The following is a 27,467-nucleotide window of genomic DNA, read 5'->3' as shown; positions in this document are numbered from 1 at the left end:
CTAACTCACCCAGAAAACCATTAGGCAGTGAAATTGCTTTCAAGTCTTCAAATTTCTTCTCCTTGAGAAATTTTTCTACCTCACTACCGTCTCCAAAACAATGCATACCATGACTTTCTTTCGCAATTGATATGGCAACGTCACGAACGACGTCATGCATTTTAACTGTAGCAGAACGATAACCATCCAACAACAAACAGCAATCTTTGAGTTCCTCAACCAAGCAGTACACTAAATCTCTTGCCTCTTGCAATGTATAGGCATCATTAAACATTTTTATTAGGCCCACACAATATCTCATTAAATCCTCCATGCTTATATTTGCATCCTCTTCATGCAGAGAACAGAGCAAAAGTAATTGCTTTGCTTCATCACTCCGTAACTTATCGTAACATAGTTTGATAGCCGTGTGCACAACTTCATCATGTTTAGACCTCTGTAGTTGTCTCCAGGTATTTCTCCATAAAGGCAACTTATCACAATTTTTCAATGAATGCGCAGCCGTTACAATGGCACCCACATTTTTCAACAATCTTATTTCCATATTCTTCGAATGCAGGAGTTGTAACAATCTTATCGCCCACTATGCTCTCGAACCAATTTCTTGCTTCATCTTTTGAAAGAATATCAACTTTGAAATTCTTATCAACACCCATATCATTATCCAGTACACTCTCAAATCTAGAGGTCATTAGTATCTTACATCCTTTCTGATCACTTTCAAAAACTATTCCAACATCCTCAAGCTTCAGCTTATCATTCCAAATATCATCTAAAATTATCAGGAACCTCTTTTCATTCTTCATTCGATTTCGGAGGAGAAGAGCTCTTTCAGATATCATCTCCCCATTGAATTTTAGACCCAGCCTATCTGCAATTTGCTGTTGGATCTTTTCAAAAATTGGAGTTTGTGATACAGTAACAATAACAGCATCATCGAATAAATTCCAGTCATTTGATAAGGCCCTTCTAGCAATTTCTTTGGCAAGCATGGTTTTACCTGCACCAGGCATGCCATGAATCCCAATCGTTCTGATATTACTGTCTTCCAACACCTTCCTAATTCCATCCGCAAATTTCTCTCTTGTTGCAGAGTTTAGGTAATCTTTATTTTCAAAAATATTTTTGAGTTTGGGACGGAAATAAATGTTGTCAAACCTGATCTTGCCCTTGATTTCAACAACAGACTCCCTGATCTCTTTTGCTCTCTTGCTTAGTCGATAGCGTGCAACCAAATAAGAAAAACACCCCCTCAAACTACAATTGATGTTTGTGTCCTCTATAAGATTTTGTGCATCTTGGGTGATCTCAAGCACTTTGACTAGGCAGTCTTCAATGTCATCACGGATATTTTCTCCGCGTCTTTTAGCTTCATCAGCCAAATCCTCCACTATTTTCTTCTTAACCTTCATATCCTCGGTTTCAGTTTCCAGGTCGCGTACATTGCGTCTGTATTGGAAGATATAACCCAGATGACTGTCAACCGGTGCAACTGTATACTCTGCTATTTTTCCAGCAATCGAAGTACCACATGCAATGAGAAACTCCATGCTTGCCTTAAATATTAATGTAAAACAAAAGATCGAAGAATAGTTTAGATTCTGCTTAAAGGACAAAACTAAATTGAAACACGATAAAACGAATGTCAATTTGCAGGAAGCTAAGGGAAGTAAACCGTTAACCATGCACCTATATATTATATAAATATATATATAATATCTTTTGCGATCTCAATTGTGTGGAGCTTCAAAAGAAGTGTACGTTTAAATCCTTTCTTCTTCTTGTCTGTTTTCCTTTTTTGGCGAATTAAATGCTGGGTTTTGTAAGAAATTAAAAACGGATAGAACAGAAAATCAAAACAAACGAGGGTCCCAAACCAATAAATCTATTAGTACAAAAAACAAAACAAAAAACAAAAAAAAAAACAAAAAAACAAAAAAACAAAAAACAAAAAAAACAAAAAAACAAAAAAAACAAAAAACAAAGAACAAAAACCCAGAAAACCAAGGAATAGAGGAACTGACTTTCCACACCAGCAGAGGAACTACTTAATTTTTTTTTTTTTTTTTTTCAAATGTTGTAAAGTGAGTAGGGCAAACCAGAAAATCTACTACAAAAGAACAAAGAAGACCTGAAAACAAAGGAACAAAGGAACTGATTTTCCACACCGACAGAGGTACTGCTTAATAATATATATATATATATATATTAAAATAAACCAGGATATCTAATACAGAAGGAACAAAGAAAAGCAGAGAAAGAAGGAATTGATGAACTGACTAAAAAGAACAAAGGAGACCAGAAAACGAAGCAACATAGGAACTGACTTTCCACACCGATAGAGGAACTGCTTAATAATTTTTTATTTTTTTTTAATTTTGCAAAAGTGAGAAGGGCAAACCAAGAAATCTACTACAAACAGAGCAAAGAAAACGGGAAAAGAAGAAACGGAGGAACTGACTTTCCAGACCAGCAGAGGAACGGCTGAATAATTTTTTTTTTTTTTTTTTAATTTTGCAAAGTGAGAAGGTCAAACCAGGAAATCTACTACAAAAAGAACAAGGAAGACCAAAAAATAAAGGAAAAAAGGAACTGACTTTTTACACCCATAAAGAAGCTGCTTAATAATTTTTTTTTTATTTTTTTTTTTTTTTATTTTATTTTATTTTGTGGGGGAAATTGAGTGAATGGTAGGAATTAAAGTAGAAAGATGGCGACAGCAACAAAATGAGGGGACAAGCGCAATCCAAGAAGTGCGAAGCTCTGTTTTCTGAAGGTAGCCTTTGGATTCACAGAACGACTGAAGACTATATATGTTTTAATTTCGTATATTTGAGCTAGGAATAAAAACAAAACAAAAATTACATATAATTACAATATAATATTTTTATATATATTAATCTGTACATTATAGTTTAGACTTTTATTTACTATGGTAATATAATTATGCGTTATTTATATGTTCTTCAAGAGAAACATTACCATTAGATTAAAAGAGATTTTGTCAACAAAAAAAATGGTAAAAGAAAAATGAAAGTTAAATTAAAAAAAAAAACTATATATAAAACAAAAATGAGAAGAACGATATCAAAAAAAAGAAAAGAAAGAGAAAAAAACAGTGAGAAAACAATGAGAGAAAACAAGATTATTATTATTATTTAAAAAAATAAAAAAAATAAAAAGGAGGATGTGCTTGATTATATTTAGTTTCAGATCTTTCCCGGATCTCATGTTTTAAGTGTAAATCTACTAAATCACAATAAAAAGACGGTAAGATCTCATCGAAAACCAAAATAAAAAGACAAAAACAAAATCAGAAGATGATCTCAAAAACCAAGGATTAATGAAAATGAAAGTAGGAAAATTTAATGGATAGAGCTGCATACCTTGCTGAAACTTACACCAAATGGAGTGTTTTGGAAGGTTAAGAGAAATTTCTATAAAACCAGGCCATATCATGAATAACTATCCTTTTTATTTTCTACCTAACTTTCAACCTCTATAATTGTGCTCGACACTGACCTCTAATCTTCTAAGAAATGACAAAAACTAAATAAATAAGCACCCACTAATTTTGCATATACACCTTCGTAGTTTTAGATATTACATTAACAATCTACTATATTTCATCTTTTGTTGCAATTGATCAAATTTTAATTATTATATACATATTTTTTAAAAAAATCGACATTGTTGAAATAGCAAACGGACTAATCACGTGAGCTAGATTATCTATGCAATTGAGCCACATCAAATTTTTTTTATATACATAATTAACAATTAGCACTCCAGCCACTTTTAATTAAAAAAATGGCTTTACACCTCATGTAGGTCAAAATTTGTCCACCTTTCCACGTACTTTGGAATTTGTGGCGTTACAGTACCTCATCTGGGCCTCCACATGGAAAACAACTACTGCAAGCTCATGAATCATACTCTACTGTTCCCTGTCAACATGAAGCAAAATTATCTTCTTCTCTTTTTCTTTTCTTTTTTTCACTTTTTCTTTTCAGTTGGAAACAATGAATCTGTGCATGCAACAATTACAACTGTTGTAATACCCTTTTCTTTTTTTCACTTTTTCTTTTCAGTTGGAAACAATGAATCTGTGCATGCAACAATTACAACTGTTGTAATACCCTGTTCTGAAATACGCCGAAAATTTCTCAAATTGACCAAAGTTGACCAGGTTTGATTGGGTTTGACCATCGTTGATCGAGAAAGATCAAACTTTGACTTTTTGACTCGGCAAGAATTCTATGTTGAACAAGACACCGTCGCGAATTACGCATCAATCCAAGTTCGTAGACTAGTAGCACGATGAAAACGGAGCTACGGTTTGAAAGTTATGAGCAAACAAATTGAGGTCCAAACTGTTCAAGGGTGCTGGAGTTGACTTTTTATTTTTGTAGAAATGAGCTTTGACTCATGTATGGTTATGAAGTACTCGTGATATGAGTCCATAGACTAGCGGCACTCCTGATTTGGACATTTCAATGAAAAATTATGGACCTGCAAAGTTTTTCAAATACCGTATTATTTTAATATTATTTTTAAACGTATGAACAGTTTGTGCCACATGTAACATTATGAAATATACCATGTGTCATGAAAAAAAATGACACATGTCAGTCATGATTAAATACTATATTATTTTATATTATATTATTATTTTAATATTATTTTCTATATATTTATTTTTTTCTTTTTTTTTCTCCCCCACGGGCTTTTTGTTCCTTCTTCTTCCTTCTTCTTCTTCTTCCTTCTCTCCTCCTCCCTCTGAGCCCCACCTTGGTTTCTCCATTTTCGACCGCCAGAAGGCCAGACGCACCGGCCACCGTCGAAGCCTAGTCGCCGGTGAGCTTGGTTGCAAAGTTTGGTGGCTGGCCAACCGACGACGTGTCTAGATCGGCGGGTAAAGCCGACGGCAGCACAAATTCCATTTTCGACGATTTTGCCATTTTTCGACGTACCCAACCGAAATTTATACTCTATCCCCTCTATTTTGGGTCCTCTAATCCCAAAAATAGCCTCAATTTGTTCAATCTCGAAGCAGATTGTGAGTTAGGCAGAGGAGGAGCTTGTCCAAAGCTTTCCGGTCAAATTCCGACCACCACCGATGGGTTTGTGGTCAATGGAAGAGCACGTGTGAATTGTGGAATTAATCTTATGGAGGATCTTGGTATAATTGCATACTCAAGGTGAGTGACCCACCTTCAAAATTATTTTGGAATGTTAAAATATATATATATTTTGTGTTAATTGGTTATTTGAAGAATATGTTTTATATGTTGAATATTTAGTAAATTTATATTTGGAATTTTGATGCCAAAATTGAATGAATTATAATTATTTGTGCATCAAAAAATATTTTGATTTCAAGAATTTTATGGATATGGGATTTTGTTAATAATTGTTAAATTTTATTGTTGGAATATTGTGTAATTAGAAATGCTTTCATGTGAATTTTAATATATGTTTAATATTTGAAGAAATTTCCATTTAAGTTTACAATGCCGATTTATGATGGTTTTAATATATGTATTGTTGCCAAAAATGTATTTGGGATTTTAAAGGAATTATGGTTTAAGGTTTTTAATTAATTATTGTTGAGTTTGATGTTGATTTTATGATGCATGATAAATGCGTTTACATGATTTTAAGGATATACGAATTTCATGTGGTTTTAATATTATTTTTGGCATGATTTGATTTTAAAGATTTCAAGAAAAATATTGGTTTAAGTTATGGTCCTTTTAAAATATATATTTATGCACTTGAAATATTATCTGATGGATTTTATGATATGGGAAAAATTATATATTATCGATGGATTTATGCTAGTGATATTAAAGAAAAATGTGGGAATTTGAATTTGAAAAGTGATATAATTCCCATGGTGAGTTTTGGAAAAATTGTTATTTTTAAAATAATATAGTTATTTGTTTTAGATGCACTCATACAGTACCGGTATTCTGTACTGTATATGTGGATGAGCGCGCAAGTTGTAATGTCTACCGTGAGCTGCCATCGGACCGAGGGCAGGCAAGTTCTATATGGTATACATAAACCGCCCCCCTCCATGGCCGGGATGACAGTTTAAGCAACGGTGCTGTCGGGACGCCGAAACGACCGTATGCAAGTTTCTCTCTTTAACCTCCCGCCAAACGGTGCTCGGGACGCTGGATATCATAGGGCATCACTGGTATATAATGTGGTGCGTCAAGTATTTTTCAGATATAAATTTTAAATCCCAAAGTTTTAAAATCGTATTTAAATTAAATATATTTTATTTGTTTTATCACCTATTTTCAATTAGTATTTTTCTAAAATGTGTATATTCATATTTTATGTCAATTATTTTAAAGCAATATTTCTAAAATGCATTTTACCTTGATTTTTACTATTTAAATGGATTTGGTGTTTTAAAATAAATTCTTTTATATTTTTATCTTTTATTTCAAATAGATGATTAATTTGATTTAAGTATTTCCTTTATTAATTAAATGATTTATTTTACTTATTTTAGATTGATTGTTTAAATGTATTTTACCACGTTTTTATTATTAGTTTTAATTCGAGATTTTAACATGAATTTTATTTATATTTCATAATCTATTTCAAGTTGAAGTTTAAAATTAATTAAAAGGTTTCTTTGATTATTCCATGGATTTAACTACTAAATTTTATAATTTATATTTTGAGTTTATTTTTGTTTTATGCCAAATTCCTTCAATCCAAGTTTATTTATGATTTTATTTATTTTATCTAATGATATCTTATTTTAAATTTAATAATTGATTTTTAAAGTGTTTCCAATGCAAACTTTTGAGTTCAACATTAATATTTGTATTTTATGTGCATTCTAAATTATTGCATTCCATTTAATTTAATATTTCCTTGATTATTTTTAATGTAAATATATTATGATTTTGCTTATTTTATTTATGAAATTTTGTGTACAATTTAATAGTTGTTATTAAAATTATTCTTATTTCTTATTATACATTCTAGATCTTTAATTTAATGTATTTTATTTATAATTTATTTAATTAATTATTCCTTGATTCTTGGGGTACAATTATTGGGTTTTGTGAAAATATTTTAAAAATGGAAACTTTTCCAACTGAGTGAACTGTGAGAGTTTTGAGAGAAAACAATATTTCAACTATTTATTATTTATTTGATTATTTATTATTATTAATTAATCAAGTTCATTTTATCATATTATTATTATTATTATTATTATTATTATTATTATTATAAGTGTGTCGTAGTAGGGTCACTCACTGAGATGATTAGCATATCATGTTTTTAAATTTTGTTCCCCTAGACCCAAGGTAGTAGGCGTTGATCGTCCGGAGGCGAGCTCGACATCTTTGTTTGTTGCTGAAAGTCCAAGAAGCTTTCCTTTCTTTTGCTCCCTACCTTGTATTATTCATTTTATATTTTGTTGTATTAAATTTCATATTTAACTGTATCTTGGTAAAGCTCTATATACTTTCTTGGACATTTATTTATTAATTATGTACTGATTTCCTATTATTCTTTTGAAGTGATACTAATTTGTGGAATCAAATTGTAATAAGGTGGCAGGAATAAGGTGGTGTATATAGAAGTGTGTTTTCAGTGCAGAAGTTTGTGCTAAGTCCAACCCTTGGGAGAGGTTCTGCCGGATTTTCCTTTGAAGGTCTGGTAGGGTTTCCCTGTGATCAGGACTTATCTGGAGTTCCGATGAGAAATTTTGGACAGGTCCTGACAACTGTAGAGTGTGAACATGCTACATTAGTGAAACGAGGAATAAATCACAATTTTAAAGGAAAATGTTATATAAATAAAAAGAACCTAAAACATAATTATGAAAAAGAAAAATTAAGAGGGGTCTATTTACTTATTTTATATTTTGAAACCAGAGCAGATTGCTATGTATGCAAATGAAATAATTTAATTTCGCTCATCGTAGCTAGGCAACAAAAAACTCATAGTTTATATATGTCTATATGCAGGTTATTAATATAAAATACCAATAGAAGTGACAGTTTTGCTTTCTTACGTTGGATTCTTCTTGACTATCTTGCATTTGAGCCACATCAATTTTTTTTTTTTTTAGTTAACAATTATCACTCCTCTTTTTCTAAAGTAAAGCCACTTTAATTATATATATATATATATATATAATAAAAAAAATAAATAAAAAAAAGTGGCTTTATACCCCCTGTAAGTCAAAGTTTGTCCACCTTCACATGAACTTTAGAATTTGTGGCTTTACCATACCTCTCTGGGCCTCCACACCGAAAACAACTGCAAGCTCATGAATCAAGACTCTATTATTCCTTCTCAGCATGAAGCAAAATTACCTTTTTTTGACTTTTTCTTTTTCTTTCCTCTTGGAAAAAGAACCAATCTTGAATCTGTGCATACTACATTTAAAGCTATAGAGAGTGCACAGGCTACATTAGTAAACCAGTGTTTGTTTACTCTCTTTAATCAATGAACATTCCCATGATAAAAAGAATGATGGTATATGTTACATGTCAGTTTATTTAAACTGACAACAATACTCCACTCCTAGTTGGATTGGATTATATAGGAAACTAAGGATAAATAAAAAGAAATAAGGAATAAATATGTAGAAATACAGGCCAATCAAGATTTGGAAACTAATAGCATACTCCAAGGTCCTAACAAAAGAAAGTAAAAAACATTGATATAACACGCACTGAAAAAGGAGACAAAGCAGAAGACATTGGACAAAAGCGGAGGAATTAGAAACTAGAAAAATAGATATAGATTTAGATAAGATTTTGATATAATAGAGTGGTGAGAATTATATATACCAAAAATATATCCGTTAGGGGAAATATAACCTCATCTAGTTTGGTTAGAGTTGTACATAATTCAAATTTGTCTCCATATTCGAAAATTGCTTTAACTGATTGCTTGCTCAGCAAGTAACAAAAGAACAAAATGTAACATTCCATCCCAAAGTACATCGGAATTTTTTGCACGTTGATCGAGACTGACCGTTGACCAAAGGGGTTAAAATTTTTACTTTTTGTTCTGGATGGAATTTGGCTTTGGCTGAGGCACTGTTGCAGAGTACACATCGACCCAAGTCCGTAGACTAGTAGCACGTCGAAAACAGAACTACAGTTTGAAAGTTATGAGCAAAACAAATTAAGGTCCAAACTGTCCAAGGGTACCCGAGTTAACTTTTTTATTTTTTATAAATTGAGCTGTGACTTATGCATGATTGTGAAGTACTCGTCGATACGAGTTCATAGACTAGCGGCACGCTTGATTTAGACATGTGGTTTGAAAGTTATGGATCTGCAAAGTTTTTCGAATACTGTAATATTTTAATATATTTTGACTTGAGTGAACAGTGTGTGCCACATGTCGTGTTTTAAGCCAATCTCGTGAGTGAACAGTGTCACCCATGGGTGCTTTTATTTTGGACAAAACACATGTGGGCCCGGGGAGAAGAGAGAGAAAAAGGGGAGGAGAGAGAGAGAGGGAGAGAAGCCACCACCGCCGGCCACCACCATTGACCATCATTCGGTCATTTCTAAGCCACATGGGCCACTCCAGCTTGAAACCCACCTAAAAACCAACCGGTCAGCCAAAAATCATGGCCAGATCGCTAGCGATGCACCCGGATCGGGGCATTTTACGGTGAGTGATCGATTTCCTTCTCTAGCTGATATCTCCCAAACCAGACCTCTGTTTGCCTCATTGCCGGTCCCCTTGAATTGCCCATCACCAGATCTACCACTTCACCAAGTTTCAATGCCAATGGCCCCCCGACGCGCCATCGGAGGTAGCGGATTCCGGTGACCATGGAGGCTCATCGGAAAACCCAATTCCGGTGAGTTTCCGATCACCCCACCTATCCTTTCCCACTAATTCGACCTCCCTAAACCCAAATCTAAGGTCGGTTTCCTCCAATTCATGACAGGTTAAGAGAATCGAGGACTTGAATTCCGAGAGCTTTCCGACGAGATTCCGGCCATCACAGGTTCGATCTCCGGGATATAAGCCTCAATCCGTGATCCTCGTTCCATAAGCTTCATTTTGGTATATTAGTCACAAATTTTGGTTAACATTTGTGTTAAATTCTCCGAATAACCGTGTATAATTTATCCGATTAAAATATTAATTTAATCGGTTTGTGTATTGTCAATGTTCTAGAAACACGTGTGAATTATAGAATTGATCCTATGGAGGATCTTGGTTTAATTGCATGCTCAAGGTAAGTGATCCACCTTTAAAACTATTTTGGGGTGATTAATTATATTTATTTTGTGTTAATTTAATATTTAGAAAATATGCTCATGTGGTGGAATTTATTTATAACTGTGGTAAATTTGTACTCTCAATTTTGGTGATTTATATATATATATATATATATATGCCTATTAATGCTAAATGAAGGTTTGGTTTATTAAGAAATTCTTGATTATTATTATTGTGGTTTAATTGAATTTATTACGCATGAGCAAAGTGTTTTCATTTAACTAATTGTACTTGGATTTTAATATTATTTTTGGGCATGATTTGATTTTAAATATTTCAAGAAAAATATTGGTTTAAGTTTGGTACTTTCAAATTATATAATTATGCCCTTGAAATACTTTGATTGATTTTATGATTTATAGATATATTATTCTTGATGGATTTATGCTGGAGATATTAAAGAAAACTATGGAATTGTGAAACTGAAAAATGGTGTGATTCCCATGGTGAGTTTTGGAAAATTTGTTATTTTTAAAATACTATGGTTATTTGTTTAGACACACTCGTACAATACTGGTGTTCTGTACTGTATATGTCGATGAGCGCGCAAGTTAAAATGTCTCCCGTGAGTTGCCATCGGACCTAGGGCAGGCAAGTTTAATATTGGCCATAAGTTCCCCCCATCCATGGCCAGGATGACGGTTTAAGCAACAGTGCTGTCGGGACGCCGACGCAATCGTATGCAAGTTTCTTTCTTTAACCTCCCGCCGGACGGTGCTCAAGACATTGGATATCGTAGGGCATCACTAGTATATAGTGTGGTGCGTCAAGTATTATTTTTCAGATATAAATTTCAAATCCTAAAGTTTTAAAGTCGTATTTAAATTAAATGTATTTAACTTGTTTTATCACCTATTTCCAATTAGTATTTTCTAAAATGTATTTATTCATATTTTATGTCAATTATTTTAAATCAATGTTTTAAAATGCATCTTGCCATATCTTTATCATATAGATTGATTGAATATTTCAAAATGAATTTTATAATATTTTTTTACCACTTATTTTACATGATTGTTTGTAATTATTTAAATTCTGTTATTGACTCTGTTTATATTGAATTATTAAATCAAATTTTATGAATTATATATTGAATTTCACTTTCATGTTATATTTCATTAATGCAAGTATTTTAAATTATTTTATTGTATTTTATTCGTATTTGGATTATTTAATTATCTATTAAATTAATTATTTCTTGATTTTTGGGGCATAAAAGATTGGGTTTTGCGAAAATGTTTTAAAAGGGGAACTTTTCCAACAGAGTGAATGGTGAGGGTTTTGAGAGAAAATATTATTTTCAATTAATTATTATTTATTTACTTATTTATTCTTAATTAATCAAGTGTACTACGATTATTATTACTATTATAACTGTATAGTAGATAGGATCACTCACTGAGATGATTAGCATCTCATATTTTTAAATATGTTCCTCTAGGTACAAGGATTGTTAGACGTTTGTTCGGAGCGAGCTTGACCTTCATTACTGTCGTGTTTCGAGAAGTTCTTTTCTTTTCACTTATTTCTATTTGTAATATTTCTTTCCATCCTTTGTTGTATAACTTTCATACTTAATTGTACCCTATGATACTCTGTATACTATATTTGATATATTTTATTAAATACTGAATTCGTTCCCTGTTTAATTTATGGAAGTGCTGATTATTGTGGAATTAAATTGTAGTAAGGTGGAGGAATAAGGCGGTATATATAAAAGTGTGTTTTCAGTGCAGGGAATTTGTGGTAAGTCCAACCCTCAAGGGAGGTTCTGCTGGATTTTTCATTGGAAGGTTCGGTAGGGTTTCTCTGGGATTAGGCCTTGTCTAGGGTTTCGGTGAGGGATGTTAGACGGGTCCTGACACAAAATCAAAAAGAATGATATTCAAACTTAAATAAAAATAATGTCTTCTCCCAAAAAAAAAACTAAAATAAAAATACAATGTACGTTGATTTCTACATTGATATATATATATATATATATATATATTGATTTGATTCACTTGTTTAATTTTATTTATTTTTTGATTTCATTTTCCTCAAAAATACTTTAGCTTTTTAGATGACAAGCTTGCATCATTCATAGATATAGTGTTTAAAAAAATACCCAACAAAGTACAAGGGGCATACCTATGGAGCCAACTTTACTTGATTATAAAACTAGCTATATTCAAAGGAATAAAATACAAATTTAAAGAAAAATTTTGTATAAATAAAAAGTATCTAAAACATAATTTTGAAAGAGAAAAATTAAGAGGGATATATTTACTTATTATATATTCTGAGACAATATTATAAATTTAATAAAGAAATTATTACAGTATTAAAAAAAAAAAAAAAGGCAAAACCTGTTTATAAAACTGAATTGAAAATTATGGCTAAACAAGATGTCTCAACAACCCAGAAAACTAATTTATTAGTGACCAATTTAAATATAATTATGAGGCTGCTCCTATTTAAAAAAATTTTATATGACCTAGTTGCTCAAAAAGTATACTACTTTTCTCTATTTTTTTTATTATCTTTTTCTGTTTTTTCACTTTTTAAAAAAGTACATTGGCAGGTGGATCATTTGTTTTAGGGGTGTTTTACTATTTATATTGGTCGCCATGTAAAGCATATTTCAAAAAAGTTCGGATTTGAAGTTTGGACTAGTTACAAACCCAAAAACAGAATTTGACCCAAAAAAAAAAAAACTCCGAAACTTATTTACCAAAAATAGAAAATAAATACTATTGTTATCTATATATATATATATATATGGATTTCTGAATTATTGGATCCCAACACCTAAAACGCAAACCACTAGTGACAAGCTTCCACAACCCAATACATAATGGAGAAATTACCTTCGTTTAAGTTGGTTCGGTTCGTATACCTCAATTATAAAGCTTCCAAAATTCAAATTGTTTGGTGTTTGCAATATACCAAATACATCAATTCTTAAAGATTTTGAAAGAATAATGATTTTAGGTCATTGTGTTGCTTACAAGTGTTTGATCAGAAGGAGGTGTCATCCAGATTCATAGACTCTATGATGTTAGTGATATTGGTATTCTCAAGAAGATAATATACATACAGATACAAACATACATACATAAGTTTATATATATATATATATATATATCCTTCTTAACAAAAAATATAAGCATATTTCTTAATTACTATTTTTTTTAATTAATTTGTTTATTTTTTTCTTCTGGGTGCCAACTTTCTTTATTTGATTAATTAGAATTATGTTGAACTCAAATATGCAAAAGAATAAAGAAAAATTAAAAAAAAATCAAATTTTAATTGATTTATTTTTTGTAGTTAATTTGATTTTCTTGTGTTTTTCTTTAGCAAATGTAAGCTCATCTCTGATATGAAGCTGCAGAGTCATGTATTTGGAGGCAAACTTTATAATCGAATACCCTGTTTATGGATATCGAATATTTTTAAATTACATCAATAAATATACAATGCAGAGAGTGAAATAATACATATTATTTTTGCCATTAATTTCTACTGTTAGAACCATCCAAAATTTTTTATTGGAACTTTAGACAAGCCCCGACTCAAACAATACTATTGGACCTTCCTATAAAAAATCCAATAGCATCTCCTCTAAATGTTGGATATATCTCAAAATTTCCTGCATTGAAAATATACAATCTAATAATACACAACCTTATTCATCCCACCTCACTATAAAAGATTTGCATAAGAGACAGCACTTTAATAACAAAAAAATAAGAACACATATACTAAAAATAATTTAAGAAATAGCAAATATCTTTACAATTCATGTCCGCCCACTTAGTACCATCTAACTTATGAACACACTAAAATAAATATAGATAGAAGGATAATAAAAACATCAATAACAATAGTAATAATAATAATAACATAAACTCTCAAAAAATTTGGATAAAGGCTACTATACCCAGGGAAGCAAAAATCGTCGAGACGGTGGAAATGTCGACGACAGTTTCCGTTGTCGACCCCGTCCGACACCGACAGGGGGGGGGAAGAAGTTTCTTGCACGCGTGTCGTCGACTTGTCGCCGAAATCGATGGAAGTCGACGGAATCGTCTGTTGTCGGTGAAGATTTCGGATTTTAGGTGGATAAGGTGGAAAGATCGGCCTGTTGTTGACGGAAGAAGGTGGAAATTTCTGGGATATGTCGGCCGGACTGGTTGGGTATATTTGTGTTGATTTGTGTTTGGTTTGTAGTAATCGGCCAGGAGAAGAAAGGGGGAAGAGATGGGGGATACACAGAGAGAAGAGAAGAGAGAAGAGATCGATCGTGAATGAAGAAGTTTGAAGAGAAGAGAAGAGAAGAGAAGGGAGAGGGCCGAAATTAAAAATTTTGTTTTTTTTTTTTTTTTTTTGGGTTGTTAACTGATATGGCGCAGAGAAGAGAGGGAGGAAGAAGACGAAGGGAAAGATAGAATTCTTTCTTCCACGTGGGGGGAAGGAAAGAGAAGGAAAAAAAGAAAAAAATAAATAAAATATGATAATATTTTATAATAAAATAATAATATGATAATATTATATTATATAAAAGATAATACATGATTTTTTTTATATGTAGTATTTTAATACATATTTTTTTATTTTTTTTATTTTTTTATCTTATTGTTTAATTTAATTTTATTTATTTATTTTTAATAAATTTGATTTTATCTATTTAAAAATAAATAAATAATATTATTAGTTTTTTTGTTATATAATATATAAGATTATTATTGTTATTATTATGATACTCTAATTATTGAATTTTTATATTATTTTATTATATTAATTATTTTATATCTCAAAATTTGTATTTTAAATTAAAAATTTACAGTTTCCGTAATCTTATGGATATTTCCATCGATATCCATATTTCCATCGATATTTCTGTAAATTCATATCTTCGATATTTTCATCGACATCGATATTTTCTTTACTGACTATACCTGCTCGATGGCTATTGTACCTATCCGAACACTACAATACTTGTCCAAAGGCTACCACACTTGTCTGAAGGTTTCGATACCTACTCGAAGGCTATCATACTTGCACAAAGGTTATGATATTTGTCCAAAGGCTACCTGTCCATAGGCTACAATACCTTCAAATCCATTAACGCATTCATTTGGACAAAATGTTAATTGTACAGTTAATAACAATAGTAGTAGAAGTAATAATAATAACAATAATAATAAAATAATAATAATAATAATAATGATAACGATAATAACAACAATGACAAATAATAAAACTAATAATAACAATAACAATAATAATAATAATAATAACTACAACAAATAATAATAACAATAACAATAATTTATAATAGCAAAAATATTAAATAGTAAATAATAATAATAACAACTACAATAATAGTAAGTAATAATAATAATAACAATAACAATAATAACAATAATAACAATGATAACAAGTAGCAATGATGATAATAATAATAATAATAATAGCAAATAATAATACTAACAATGATAGATAACAACAATAACAATGATAATAATAATAATAATAATAATAACAATGATAATAATAATAATAATAACAACAACCATATTAATAACAATAATAATAATAATAATCATAATAAATAATAATAATATTATTAATTACAACAACAAATAATGATAATAATAGAAAATCATAATCATAAATAGATAGAATAAAATAAAATAAATTTTATAATTTATAAATATACTACATAACCCAAACACTTGTAGCGGAGACACGTCTGATGTACCATATAGTATGGTAATGCATCATATGGTATGCTAATGCATGGTCCCATGACATCAACTGTCACAAGTACACTGCTATCATTACGGCCAAGGATAATTGCCTATAGTCAACATCCAACCTACTGATCTCGTAGGCAGCAGAAATATGGAACTAAATTGTTCATAATGAACCTAATCAGATCGTTATTCCCGTACGATGTGGTACACACTGACACAACATAATATATATACATATATATATCGGAATGATATCTGGTGCACCATACGATATATCAGTTGTAACACCCCGTCCCAAATCACACCGGAATTCGTGCACGTTGACCGAGGTTGACCGTTGACCGAGCGGGTCAAAAGTTGACTTTTTGCTCCAGTTGGAATTTCGAGTTGACCAGGGTACTGTGGCGAAGTGCATGATGCCCCGAGTCGTAGACTAGTAGCACGTCCAAAACGGAGCTACGGTTTGGAAGTTATGGGCGAAACAAGTCGAAGTGCAAACAGTCCAAAAGGTGCCAGGAGTTGACTTTTTCTTGAGATGTAATTTTGTGTTGACCCTTGTATGGTTGTAAAGTACTCCTCGATACGAGTTCATAGACTAGCGGCACGCTTGAATCGGACGTTTGGTTAAAAAGTTATGGACGTTTGAAATTCGTCGGATATCGTATTATTTTAATATATTTGGCTTAAGTGCACAGTGATGCCACGTGTCAGCTTCTGATTGGTCCACGTGGTATGAACAGTGTCACACAGGGGCTTTTATTTGATAAAATTCTCAGGGAAGAGAGAGAAAGAGAGGGAGGAGAGAGAAAGAGAGAGAGAGTCCGACCGGCGCCGGAATTTTTCAAATTTTCCAACCGAATTACTGTACATGCACCGGCCAGCAAGGTTCCCCTCCCCATTTCCGGCAAAACCTCAAATTTTCACGGCGATCGGCCGCCGGACGCGCCCGGATCGGACATTCGAAGATCGGCGGCTAGTTTTTCCCTCCACCGCCGGCCACTGCCGATCGACCCACTTTCGGCCATTTTCCGGCCACACGTGCCTGACACCCTTCATCCTCTCCTCAAGTCCGGCCGACCCACCAAGTTTCACGGCCATCGGACCATCGACGCGCCGGGATCGGAGCGTTTTCCGGCGCGCCGCCGGAAATCTTCAAACCGTGATTTCTCCGCCGTCCGGCCTCCGTTTGCCTCACCGCTGGTCCTGTTGGATTGCTCTCCCCGCGATCTACAATTCTGCAAAATATCACAGCCAACGGCCACCGCACGGTTGCCGGTGACCGCGGCGGCTCGCCGGAAGTTACTGTTCCGGCGAGTACCCAGTTTCCCGGCCGGCTCCAGTCCACTGTGTTCGACCTCCTGAACCCGAATCCGGCATCCGTTTCCGCCAATTCGTGACGGTTTGGGAGAATTGCGGAGCCGAAACCCAAAAATTTTTTCGGCAAAATTCCGACCCCGTCGGGTACGATCACCGAAAATTAAGACCGAATCTGTGATCAGCATCACTCGAGCTTCGATTCGGTATATAATTCGTAAATTTTAGATATCGTTTGGTGTTCGCTCCCCGGATACCCATTTGGGGATTACCCGAATAAAATATTAATATTTGTGGTTTGGTACTGTGGATGTTTTAGGTGCACGTGCGAGTAGCGGAGTCGATCCTACGGAGGATCTTGATTGAGATACGTGCATAAGGTGAGTGACCCACCTTCAAATTGATTTTGGGAATTTAATTGGTGAATATTATGTGAGATTTAAATATTGGAATTTAAATTCTACGTGCCAATATTTATTTGATTTATTGTGAAATTATTTGTGAATTTATTGGATTTAAAAAAATGTGCATTTTACAAATTTATGCCATGTGAAATTATTTTATGGGTTTGAGAATTTTGAAATTCTTGTGGTTTTAATATTAAATTGGGCATGATTTGATTTTCAAATATTTCAAAGAAAATATTTGGTTATGTTGGTGATTTCAATTTTTATAAAATATGCCCATGGAATATTATGAGATTTGATTATTATATTTCGAGAATTATTTATGCTATTGGGAAAATGTGGATATTTAAATTGATGGATTTGGGAGTTGGTGGATTTGAAAATCATGAAATTTATGGTGTTGATTATAAAGAAATTACGGAGAATTTCCGGGTTCAAGCGGATGGACTATGCCCGCTATGTTTATGCAAAATGTGAAATCTGTGATATAATTTAAATTTGTGAAATTTATGATTTTAAGATGCACCGTGCACGTACTGGTTAGTGTGCACACAGTTATGATTAGCGCGCAGGTGGGTGTGAGTAGCATGCAGGTGATATTATGAGGTTGTCCTGTGGTTGCCATCGGATGAGGGTGGCCACCCCTCCATGGCCGGGACACCAGGTTAGCAGCGACGCAGTGGGACGCCACGCGACCGTATGCCGGTTTCTTTCTATAACTTCCTATCTGGCAGTACCTTGGGACGCTGGGTACTGTTGGCGCCACTGGTATATAGTGGGTGCATCAACTGATTTTCAGAACTGTGTTTTAAAAATAAAATGTTTTGAAACTGTATTGGAATTAAAAATATAATTATTACTGTTTCTGGTATTTATTCGATTGGGGATTTTAAATTGGTTTAATTTTCTCTTTACTTAATTATTCAATAAATTAATTTCCTTTAAATTAAAATTGTCAGATGCTTGACTTATTATATTCTATTTGATATTTAGTGAATTAATTGATGTCTTGGTTTTCGGGGATTACGAATAAAGGGTTTTGTAAAAAGGTTTTAAAAGGGGAACTTTTCCAACTGAGAGACTTGTAAGGGTTTTGAGAGAAATTATTATTTTTCAATTAATTATTATCTATCTACTGTATTACCGTGGTATTATATTGTATAGTAGATAGGGTCACTCACTGAGATGATTAGCATCTCACACTCTTAAATTCCGTTCCCCTAGGTCCAGGTTGGAGACGTTGATTGTCCGGGGCGAGCCCAACGTCTCAGTTCGTTGCCGAAGGTTCAAGAAGTTTTTCTTCCCTTTTTCCTCTCTATCCTGTATTGCTTCCTTATTTGTCATTGTATAAATTCCGCATGTATCTGTATAATGCTCTGTATACTATATTGGACGTGTAGTTGTTATTTATGCACTGGGTTGCTGCTGTTTTTATTTTAAAGTGCTGAAATTTGTGGAACCAACTTGTAGTACTGTGGGAGGAATAAGGGGACAATTATAGAAGTGCATTTTCAGTGCAGGAAATTTTGTGGTAAGTCCATCCCTTAGGGGAGGTTCTGCCGGATTTTCCATAGGAGGGTCCGGTAGGGTTTCCCTGGGATCAGGGCTTGTCTAGGGTTCCGGTGGGGAACTTTGGACGGGTCCTGACATCAGTAACATATACCAATGGTGTCAGACAGTACTCGATGTCCCAAACACCACTCCAAAAGGGATGTTAAATAGAAATACCTACAATTGGTCACCTTGGCACTCCGAAGCATCGATTGCTAATAACTTGCTATGGCTAAACTAGTCATCCTTCGACTGATGGGAGGATGGCTAATGCTATCACTACAAAATATTTGGTCGTTGATTTTGTAACAACTAGGAATTGATTTGTGGAATTTATTTGCTTGAAATTGTCTCGGCATTAGTCTATATATTGGCTTCTTCTTCGTCGGTTTTCAAAAAGCAACACAACAACATAGCAAAAAAACAAATCCTTCTATTCTTTTTTTTTTTCCCCTTCAGAATTTCCTTGGAAGCCTTAGGCTTTCTAGTGTAATAGAGTTTAGGCAACTTCAAGTTTGCCATAAAGAAGCATCAAAGGTGCAACAAGTCATACATTGTATCTTTTGAAACAGACGCTATTGGTTCATAAACATAAACACCAGTGAAGAGGTAAATTTATTTTAAGGTTATTGTGTAAAATACAGGCATCGGATCTTAGAACATTCATTCGTAATTTTGGTTCATTTTATAGGTACTTATTTTGTTAATTGCAATATATTTTCAGATAATTTTTTTTCTCAAATATTGTTATTGGTTCATTTTTATTCTAGCTCATTGTACATATACTATCTTTTCTAACGATCTTAAAACAAATTCTTGGCAAGATGAACAGGTCGTTGGTTTGTTTTGATAACTTGTTTTTTTATAAATTTATTTTTATAGATTAGTATTTATACAGTGGCTGTTTTGATCAGTTTGGATGAAATTCGTAAATGGATTTTGTTATCTAGGCTGAGACGAAGAGACCGGCATTGAGTACCAAAAATAAAAAAATTCTAGTATAGTTAGCAACAATTATTAATATTGGCAACAAATTTGATACCAATGGCATTGCTCTTCTAAATTACGTCAACAAGAGGCGAAACAGCAAAAACCCAAGCACATAGTGCTTTGGCAATTTCTAATCTGCAAGACCACCAATTTCAGCAAGCTCCATAAATATCCAGTTTCTAATTTGCTTGAAACTACCAATTTTGGGTGGTCTCTACTTGATCCTTTCTACTCAAAACTCAAAGCCAAGGCCATTAGTCCAAGTCCTTAGTCAGCTTTTATTATTTATTTATTTATTTTTAAAGAATCTTAAGATCCTTTGTTAAGTAAGGAAATTGCCCAATTGCATGATGCAAATTTCGTACAATGTTACAACCATTTTGTAAAATTTTTGTTCCAACCATGGATACTTCAAGCATGACGAAAACAGAGTGGCATACTTCAATAAATTAATGAATACCCCAACACATGATAAAGCCATGATTGGCAAAATAAAATAAAATAAAAAATTAATACCCCCAAAATTATCCATAGAGAGAGAGAAGCCCATTGATTGCTTTAAACTATCATTTCACATCTTAAAATGCCTCTATGTCTATGGCACTGTAACCAGGATGCTTCTTTACCACTCCCCTGATTTTCATTTCTTTCCTAATCCCTTTGATATTTTCCCATTGATGCACCATAGCAAGTAAACTACATAATACCCCAAAAGTCTTCACTGTTTCTAGGTTCCATTTCATGTAAATGATTTATAATCTGGTTTGCTGGGCTTATGTCTCCTTGGCTTCTACAATCAACAAGCAGCATTCTCCATATGATTGTATCTGGTTTATCCTGCATTTTCTGAACAAATTCAAATCCTTCATTAATCAATCCACCCTGCATAGCACATCGACAACACAACCATAATGTTCTATAGATGGTTTCATGCCATAATCAGTCATCATCGAAGAAAAACATTTTAGCCCCTCATCTAGCATGCCGGCATCACTGCAAGCCGTTAAGATGCTTAAGAATACTATTTCATCTGGTTTATATCCTTCCCTTTGCATCTGACAGAACCTTAGGAAAGCCTGTTTCCCATGCCCGTTCATCGCTGGCCCATGTATTATTGTTGTCCATGACACTAACGTTTTCTGTGCAATCCCATTGAAAATTTGACAAGCTTTCTTGATATTCCCACATTTGGCATGCATGTCCATAAGAGCATTTGACATGGTTGTACTCTCTTTTCCAATCCCATTTTTCTCAACATAATGGTCAATCCAGCCTACAAGTTCAAAGCTTCCTGATTTGGCACACTTTGTGATGATACACATCATGGTAACCTCGTCTGGAGTAATATTTTCACATTCCATATTTTTAGATAGATGCAGTGCCTCATTCAGACAATTGTTATAGCAGTAACCATTCATCATTGAAGTCCAAGAAATCAAATTTCTTATGGGTATCATTTGAAATATCCGATAAGCATTCAATAAATATCCACATTTTGAATACATATCTATCAAAGCATTCTTAAGGAAAACATCAATATCAGTAAGGTTTCTGATCATATACCCATGTATTGCCTTTCCCTCTAGTAAGGTCTCCAAAGATGAGACGAGGATAGCACGCTGACTAAACTCACCCCATTAATTCTTAAACCACTGCTCACCATAGCACGAGTAAATGCAAGTGTTTGATAAGAAAAATTGTGTTGAGCATATGCAGTGAGAACAGAATTCCACATCACTGGATCTCTTTGAAGCGTTTCATCAAATACTTGTTGCATGCAAGTAAGCTCACTAAACATACTATACATACATACTAAGCAAAGAAGTTTGAACCATGACCTCAGATGCAAAACCCAGTTTACATATTTGACCGTGAACCTGATTTCCTTCAAGTTTCGCTCGCATGAGCACACACGCCTTAGTAGCAAAATTGAGGTATATCTATCCACCCTCATTCCTTCACTTCTCACATGAGAATAAACTAAAAAAATTTCTTTGATATGGTTTCCATTCAAATAACCTCTAACAATGCAGTTCCACGTGTAAGTGGAACTTGCTTGGCAATAGAAATTGTGCATGGGAGGGAAAATGATGAAAAAGATGCAATGAGTTTGCTTGCTGATGGAGGATTGTGAATGAGTCCCCTTGTTGATCAGTTGGGCAAGGATCTGAAGTAGCTGACCTTTGCTATTGCATTCTTGCAAAACTAAGTGATGCTTGGAAATGGGCTTTGAGTTCTAGGTGCCTTTTACTAATTGGGACAGATGAACTTTCATTACATACTAGAAAGGAGCAACACAACTTTGTTTCAAGTCTAATAGCTTGGAAAATGGGGAGACAATAGATAGGATCATGCAAGAAATAATAATTCATGGATCTGAAAGCAGAATAAAGCAAATGAAGCACTTGGGTAGGAAGAGTTTCGTTGGTGCAGTGAAAGTAGACGATTCAAAGGCGAGATTATGGCTAGCTTCCTCTTGTATCGTTTTTTGAGATATGCAAACAGTTGAGGTTGGGATTAGGAAATAAAATGATGGTTTGGAAGGAATTCCGGAACGTGCACAAGAAATGAATGCTTTTGCTGTTGTATTTCATGTATCCAAATATGATGCAAAGTGAGAAAATTATATTGTATAATCTTTGTTGGTGTGTATTTATGCGGAGTGTCAAAAGTGTCCATTTGTTTATGCATTACCAAGTCTCACTCACGTTGTAGTATAAGAGTTTCAGTAACTGGGAGATTGTGATTGTGTGTCTCGGTAGTCTGTCCATACCTCTGTCCCACAAATAAGATGTTGTCATGTTACTCCCCAAAAAAAACAAAAAAAACAAAAAAAAACAAAAAAAGACAATAATAATAATAATAATAAAATTAAAACTAAAATTAAAAAAAAAAAAATTTAAAAAGCCATAATCAAATGGCTATCACAGAGCCATATTCATGATGGATGACCATGCTGTTTTATGAGCAACCAGTTTTACATCAAAAGGGATGCTTGCATCTTGAACCGAAGTCAATATCACCATAAAAACACAAAAAGCCAATATAGCAAAAGATATACTGTACTAGTGAAATGTATCTCAAAGACATCAAATTCTGAAAAAAGAAAAAAAAAAAAAATCCCTACGAAAAGTTAATACAAATAATATTCCTGTGCCATTTGCTATAAAGTAAAAAGCTTTCATCTGTAAATGCAAATACAGCTGCAATGGGATAACATACATCAGAAACAGAAAAGATTGAAAAATCCCAAAAAAAAAAAGGTCCGTCATAAGCTGCACAATGAGATTGATAATCAATGAGCAGACTGAGTGGTAGTGGTTTTCTTGAAATCGATCTTGTCAACCTTAACCTCTCCATCAATGAGTTCGTAAACATAGACAACAACACGCAGACCATCGATGTCCATGAGGACAAAGCTCGGGTTAACATCATAGGTGATGCTACTGTAAGCACCGGTTGCAGACCCTGGGTTTATGACAACACCTCCCTCATGTTTGTAGGCAGTGAACTGATGGGTGTGGCCTGTCACAAGGATATCTACATCTAACTGTCTCTGAAGCATGGCTAATGAGTCTAGGTCACCCCATGGAATAACCTTCAGAATATCAAAACCAACTGTAAGTCAATAATTATTGGATGAAACATGGAATTAACTTTTATCATGACTGGCAAAGTACAATGATTTTGATCAGCTACAAAATGAAAACATGATCATTATACTGCATTTGATCCCATCAATCTTGAAAACGTTTTGAAAAAACTACCAGTGCATTAATTACAAGAATTCATATATTATAGGGCAAGGTCTGACTGCTACTGAAAACCAAAGTTCTCTCTAAAATGAGGTTTATGAAGAAAATAAATAACCACTTCTGCTTGTCAACCTGTGAGCAACTTCCTTACATAGATGAAACAAATACACAAATGAGATGTATGTGTCTTTAAAATTTTCTCAAGAACCGGTGAGCAGTATGACCCCAAAACACGCTCCGAACTTTTTCCCCCTGCTTTTCCTCACATTTTGTGCCTTTCAATATCCCAATTTCTTCAACTAATGTTGATAAATAAAAACTTAACCAGAGAGAGAGAGAGAGAGAGTAGTATCTGGTGGATGAACAAACAAATATCAAATGCGCATTATACTCTAAAAATGCTTTACATGTATATAAGAACTAATTCACATTTTCTAAAAGATAAATTGGTAGAAAAGAACCAACCCTCTTAAATTATAGCTCAAAAAAGTCAACAGGGAGTAGAGAAGTGATAAACATGAAATGACAATAAAAGATGTGAACAAATCATGAAAAGCTGAAAATAAATCCAGTTAGACAGGACGAGGAAGCTAACAAAAAAAGCTTGGGAGTGTACATCAAACACACATTAAAGGCAACAATGCTAAGATGGGCATGAGGTATTACAGAACAGGGAAGAGAGAGGAAACAAGTTATAGATAAAGAAAATTTTCAGCATATAACTTACTAATAAGCGTTTTTATTGGAAGGGAAATATGAATTCGAACATGCAGTTGATCCAAAAATTTGGGATTTAAAATACGAAAAGAATTATTATATTGTATCATCTTTGTAATGCCGATTAAATCAAAATTCCTAATATACTAAAGCACATATAGATTTGTTAAATTCAAGAATAAAGTTAAAATATATTGGAAAGAGAAAAGGGAATCAAACCTGATGACCATGGCATAAACCCAGCTTAAATTGACCAATAGTTAGTGTCTTGGTTTCTGGATATCGTGTTTCTTCATCATATTCACCTCGAGTGATATGCAAGTCTGGACAAAGAGTCTTCAAATAGTCATGAACCTCCTGAAAGCAATATCATTCAATTCTTTGGCCATTGGCAATTTGATATTTTACTTTAGTCAGTATAAAGGCATCCAAATTGGTTGTCAGATATGAAAATTTCCTAAAATGGATGGCGGACACTTGCGACCGGCAGCAGCTCAATTACATGATACAACAGTTCAGAAACATCCAAGATGGAACAGAAATCAAGGATGATAAAGAGCATACTACGTAAGCAACATTTTTTGGTAAGTGATAAATCATAAATGTGAAGGAAGATCTTTAAAAAAGGAGTTCTAGCTAAGAAACCAACAAATCCAAACAGCACCCTGAGTTGGTAGGCATTACCAATTCAGGAATGAAGGGAGGGATCATATATTGCATGTAAGTAAATATAATTCGAGGATATTTATCTGGAGACAAGTCTATGCATCTAAATGCACATAAATTTTGAGAAGGGAAGAAAAAGGCATAAAACAAGGAAGACAAACAGATAATGACTATAAGCAGTTCAAGACAACGTTTTTATTACTTTCAATTCCATTATATTAGCTACATGTGCAGGGGATCTATACCTGTACTCGATGATATTTTAGTTAATGAGTTATAAACATTACTTATAAAGAATTATAAATGTTGATAAAAAAAAATTTAAAAAAAAAAAAGGAGAGAGAAAAAGCAGGAGATTTCTGACGAGAAACACACATCTGCAGGAAAATACTTATAAAAAAGCATTTAAGACTTCTTTTATATCAAGAAAGGTGAAGCTCCCCTGGAAAGCAGAAATCCAAGAACTTGGCCCAAGGTAACAACAAACAAGGCAGCTCAGTGGACGGTTTATAGATTTCCCAGGCTCAAACTCAAAATTTAAGTATCATCCTTGTATGTGTGCCCTTCGTAAGAAAAAAATTGTGATTAAAATGAGGGAGAAAGAGAGAGATAAAGGGAGATAAGAATCATCTGAGAGTCTTACACTGGAGTCTTATGTTAGTTATAAACTTAACTTTCCACTTCCATTGCCATAGTGGATGCACAGTGATTAAACTAGAAATAGGAGAGAACCCAAAAGTGAAATTTTAGGAGATCAGGATATTTTTATTATCCAGAACAAAAATCAATCGGCTTAGTTTTTTCAACAATCATTCGGAACATTAACTACTGGAAAAGTACTACCATATTCATTTCATTATCTGATATTAGTTACCGTATTACTCAAACAGCTTAAAGATATTTTCTAACCCACAGACCCAGTGAACACCACAAGAAAGACCGAGTTATCATATGAGTTCTTACACAAAAAGACAGTAATGAGACCCATTTTCAATGAGTACTCCTACAAGAAAAGCAAACAAACCATGGAGAGGTAGCAGTGATCCCTGACCCAACCAAATTCAACCTCCATTTAGTTTCCAAGGAAATAAAAGAAAACAGTCCTATAGTTCATATGGTTTCAAAATTAACCTAGTCAAACTACTCCTTTTAGAACCAGTTGATTGGGGGCTACACATACACAATTACCCCAAATTGCAAATCCATAAAAAGAATGAACAACAACCCAAGTTTGAATAATACACATTCTTTATGTAGTCAATAAAACGGAAAAACGAAAACAAAAACAAGAACAGAAAAACCCAGTAATGAAAAACTCAAATTAAATTGTTCTGTAATCAAATTAACAAATAAACGACCAAGTCAAGAACATATAGAGAATGAGAGAAACATACTTTGATACAAAGATTTCCAGTACAAATAATGTGTTGGATCTTTCCAGGAACAAGCATGGACTTGAACTTTGCCGGCAGATCAGGTGCCCTGTGGGGTACGTGTAAATCCCCCAAGGCCAACACTAACACCATCCTCAAACCCCAAAAATTCCAACCCACTTTACAAAATCTACACAATCAACCAAAAAAGCAAACGAACATTAATAAAAAATAAAAATAAAAAAAAGAGGAAAATTTCTCGGAATCTTCTATGATCAAGAACTGATTTTTATTTTTTTATTTTTTTCTTTTAGACCAAATAATCAAGAACTAATTGAGTGCCAAAAAAAAACAATTATATAAATATACATACATATAGTACAAGGAAAGACGAAAAAATGATTGAAGAGGGTAGAGATCATACCAGTTAGAATTTGGTTAATTTTGCAGAAGCTGGCATGAATTAGGGATGGAACCACGTACTAACAGGCGTGGGTGCTCATACGGTAATTTTTATATAGACAAGGGGCTATTCTTATGTTTTCAAACAAATGGGGGCTAAACATAAAAACAAGAAAAAGTTATTAATTGACCCTCTCTCTCTCTCTCTCTCTCTCTCTCTCTCTCTCTCTCACACACGCACACACCCACACA

General features: G+C 33.4%; 2 protein-coding genes across 3 annotated transcripts; both read right to left on the bottom strand.

The window, feature by feature from the left end:
* Window positions 1-21,174: 21,174 nt before the first annotated feature.
* LOC132800767 (pentatricopeptide repeat-containing protein At1g08070, chloroplastic-like) lies at window positions 21,175-22,079 on the bottom strand. The gene is made up of 2 exons (XM_060815039.1): window positions 21,936-22,079; window positions 21,175-21,822 (listed from the first exon to the last, which is right to left on the bottom strand). Exons 1-2 carry the CDS (start codon window positions 22,077-22,079, stop codon window positions 21,175-21,177), a joined length of 792 nt encoding a protein of 263 aa, XP_060671022.1.
* Window positions 22,080-23,212: 1,133 nt separating this feature from the next.
* Window positions 23,213-27,406, bottom strand: LOC107419286 (vacuolar protein sorting-associated protein 29). Of its 2 annotated transcripts, none has more exons than XM_060814737.1 (4): window positions 27,238-27,406; window positions 26,835-27,003; window positions 24,994-25,131; window positions 23,213-23,900 (listed from the first exon to the last, which is right to left on the bottom strand). In XM_060814737.1, the coding sequence occupies exons 2-4, from the start codon at window positions 26,964-26,966 to the stop codon at window positions 23,598-23,600; spliced, it is 573 nt and encodes a 190-aa protein (XP_060670720.1). In that variant the 5' UTR covers window positions 26,967-27,003; window positions 27,238-27,406; the 3' UTR covers window positions 23,213-23,597. The 2 variants fall into 2 exon arrangements, with proteins under 2 accessions (XP_060670720.1, XP_060670721.1); XM_060814738.1 differs by lacking the exon at window positions 27,238-27,406 and adding an exon at window positions 27,187-27,209.
* Between the last annotated feature and the right edge of the window lie 61 nt (window positions 27,407-27,467).

The sequence above is a fragment of the Ziziphus jujuba genome, chromosome 2 (genome assembly GCF_031755915.1).
Source record: "Ziziphus jujuba cultivar Dongzao chromosome 2, ASM3175591v1".
NCBI classification, from domain to species: Eukaryota; Viridiplantae; Streptophyta; class Magnoliopsida; order Rosales; family Rhamnaceae; genus Ziziphus; species Ziziphus jujuba.
The sequence above is the reverse complement of the archived record's forward strand: the minus strand, read 5'-3'. Positions and strand labels throughout refer to the sequence as shown.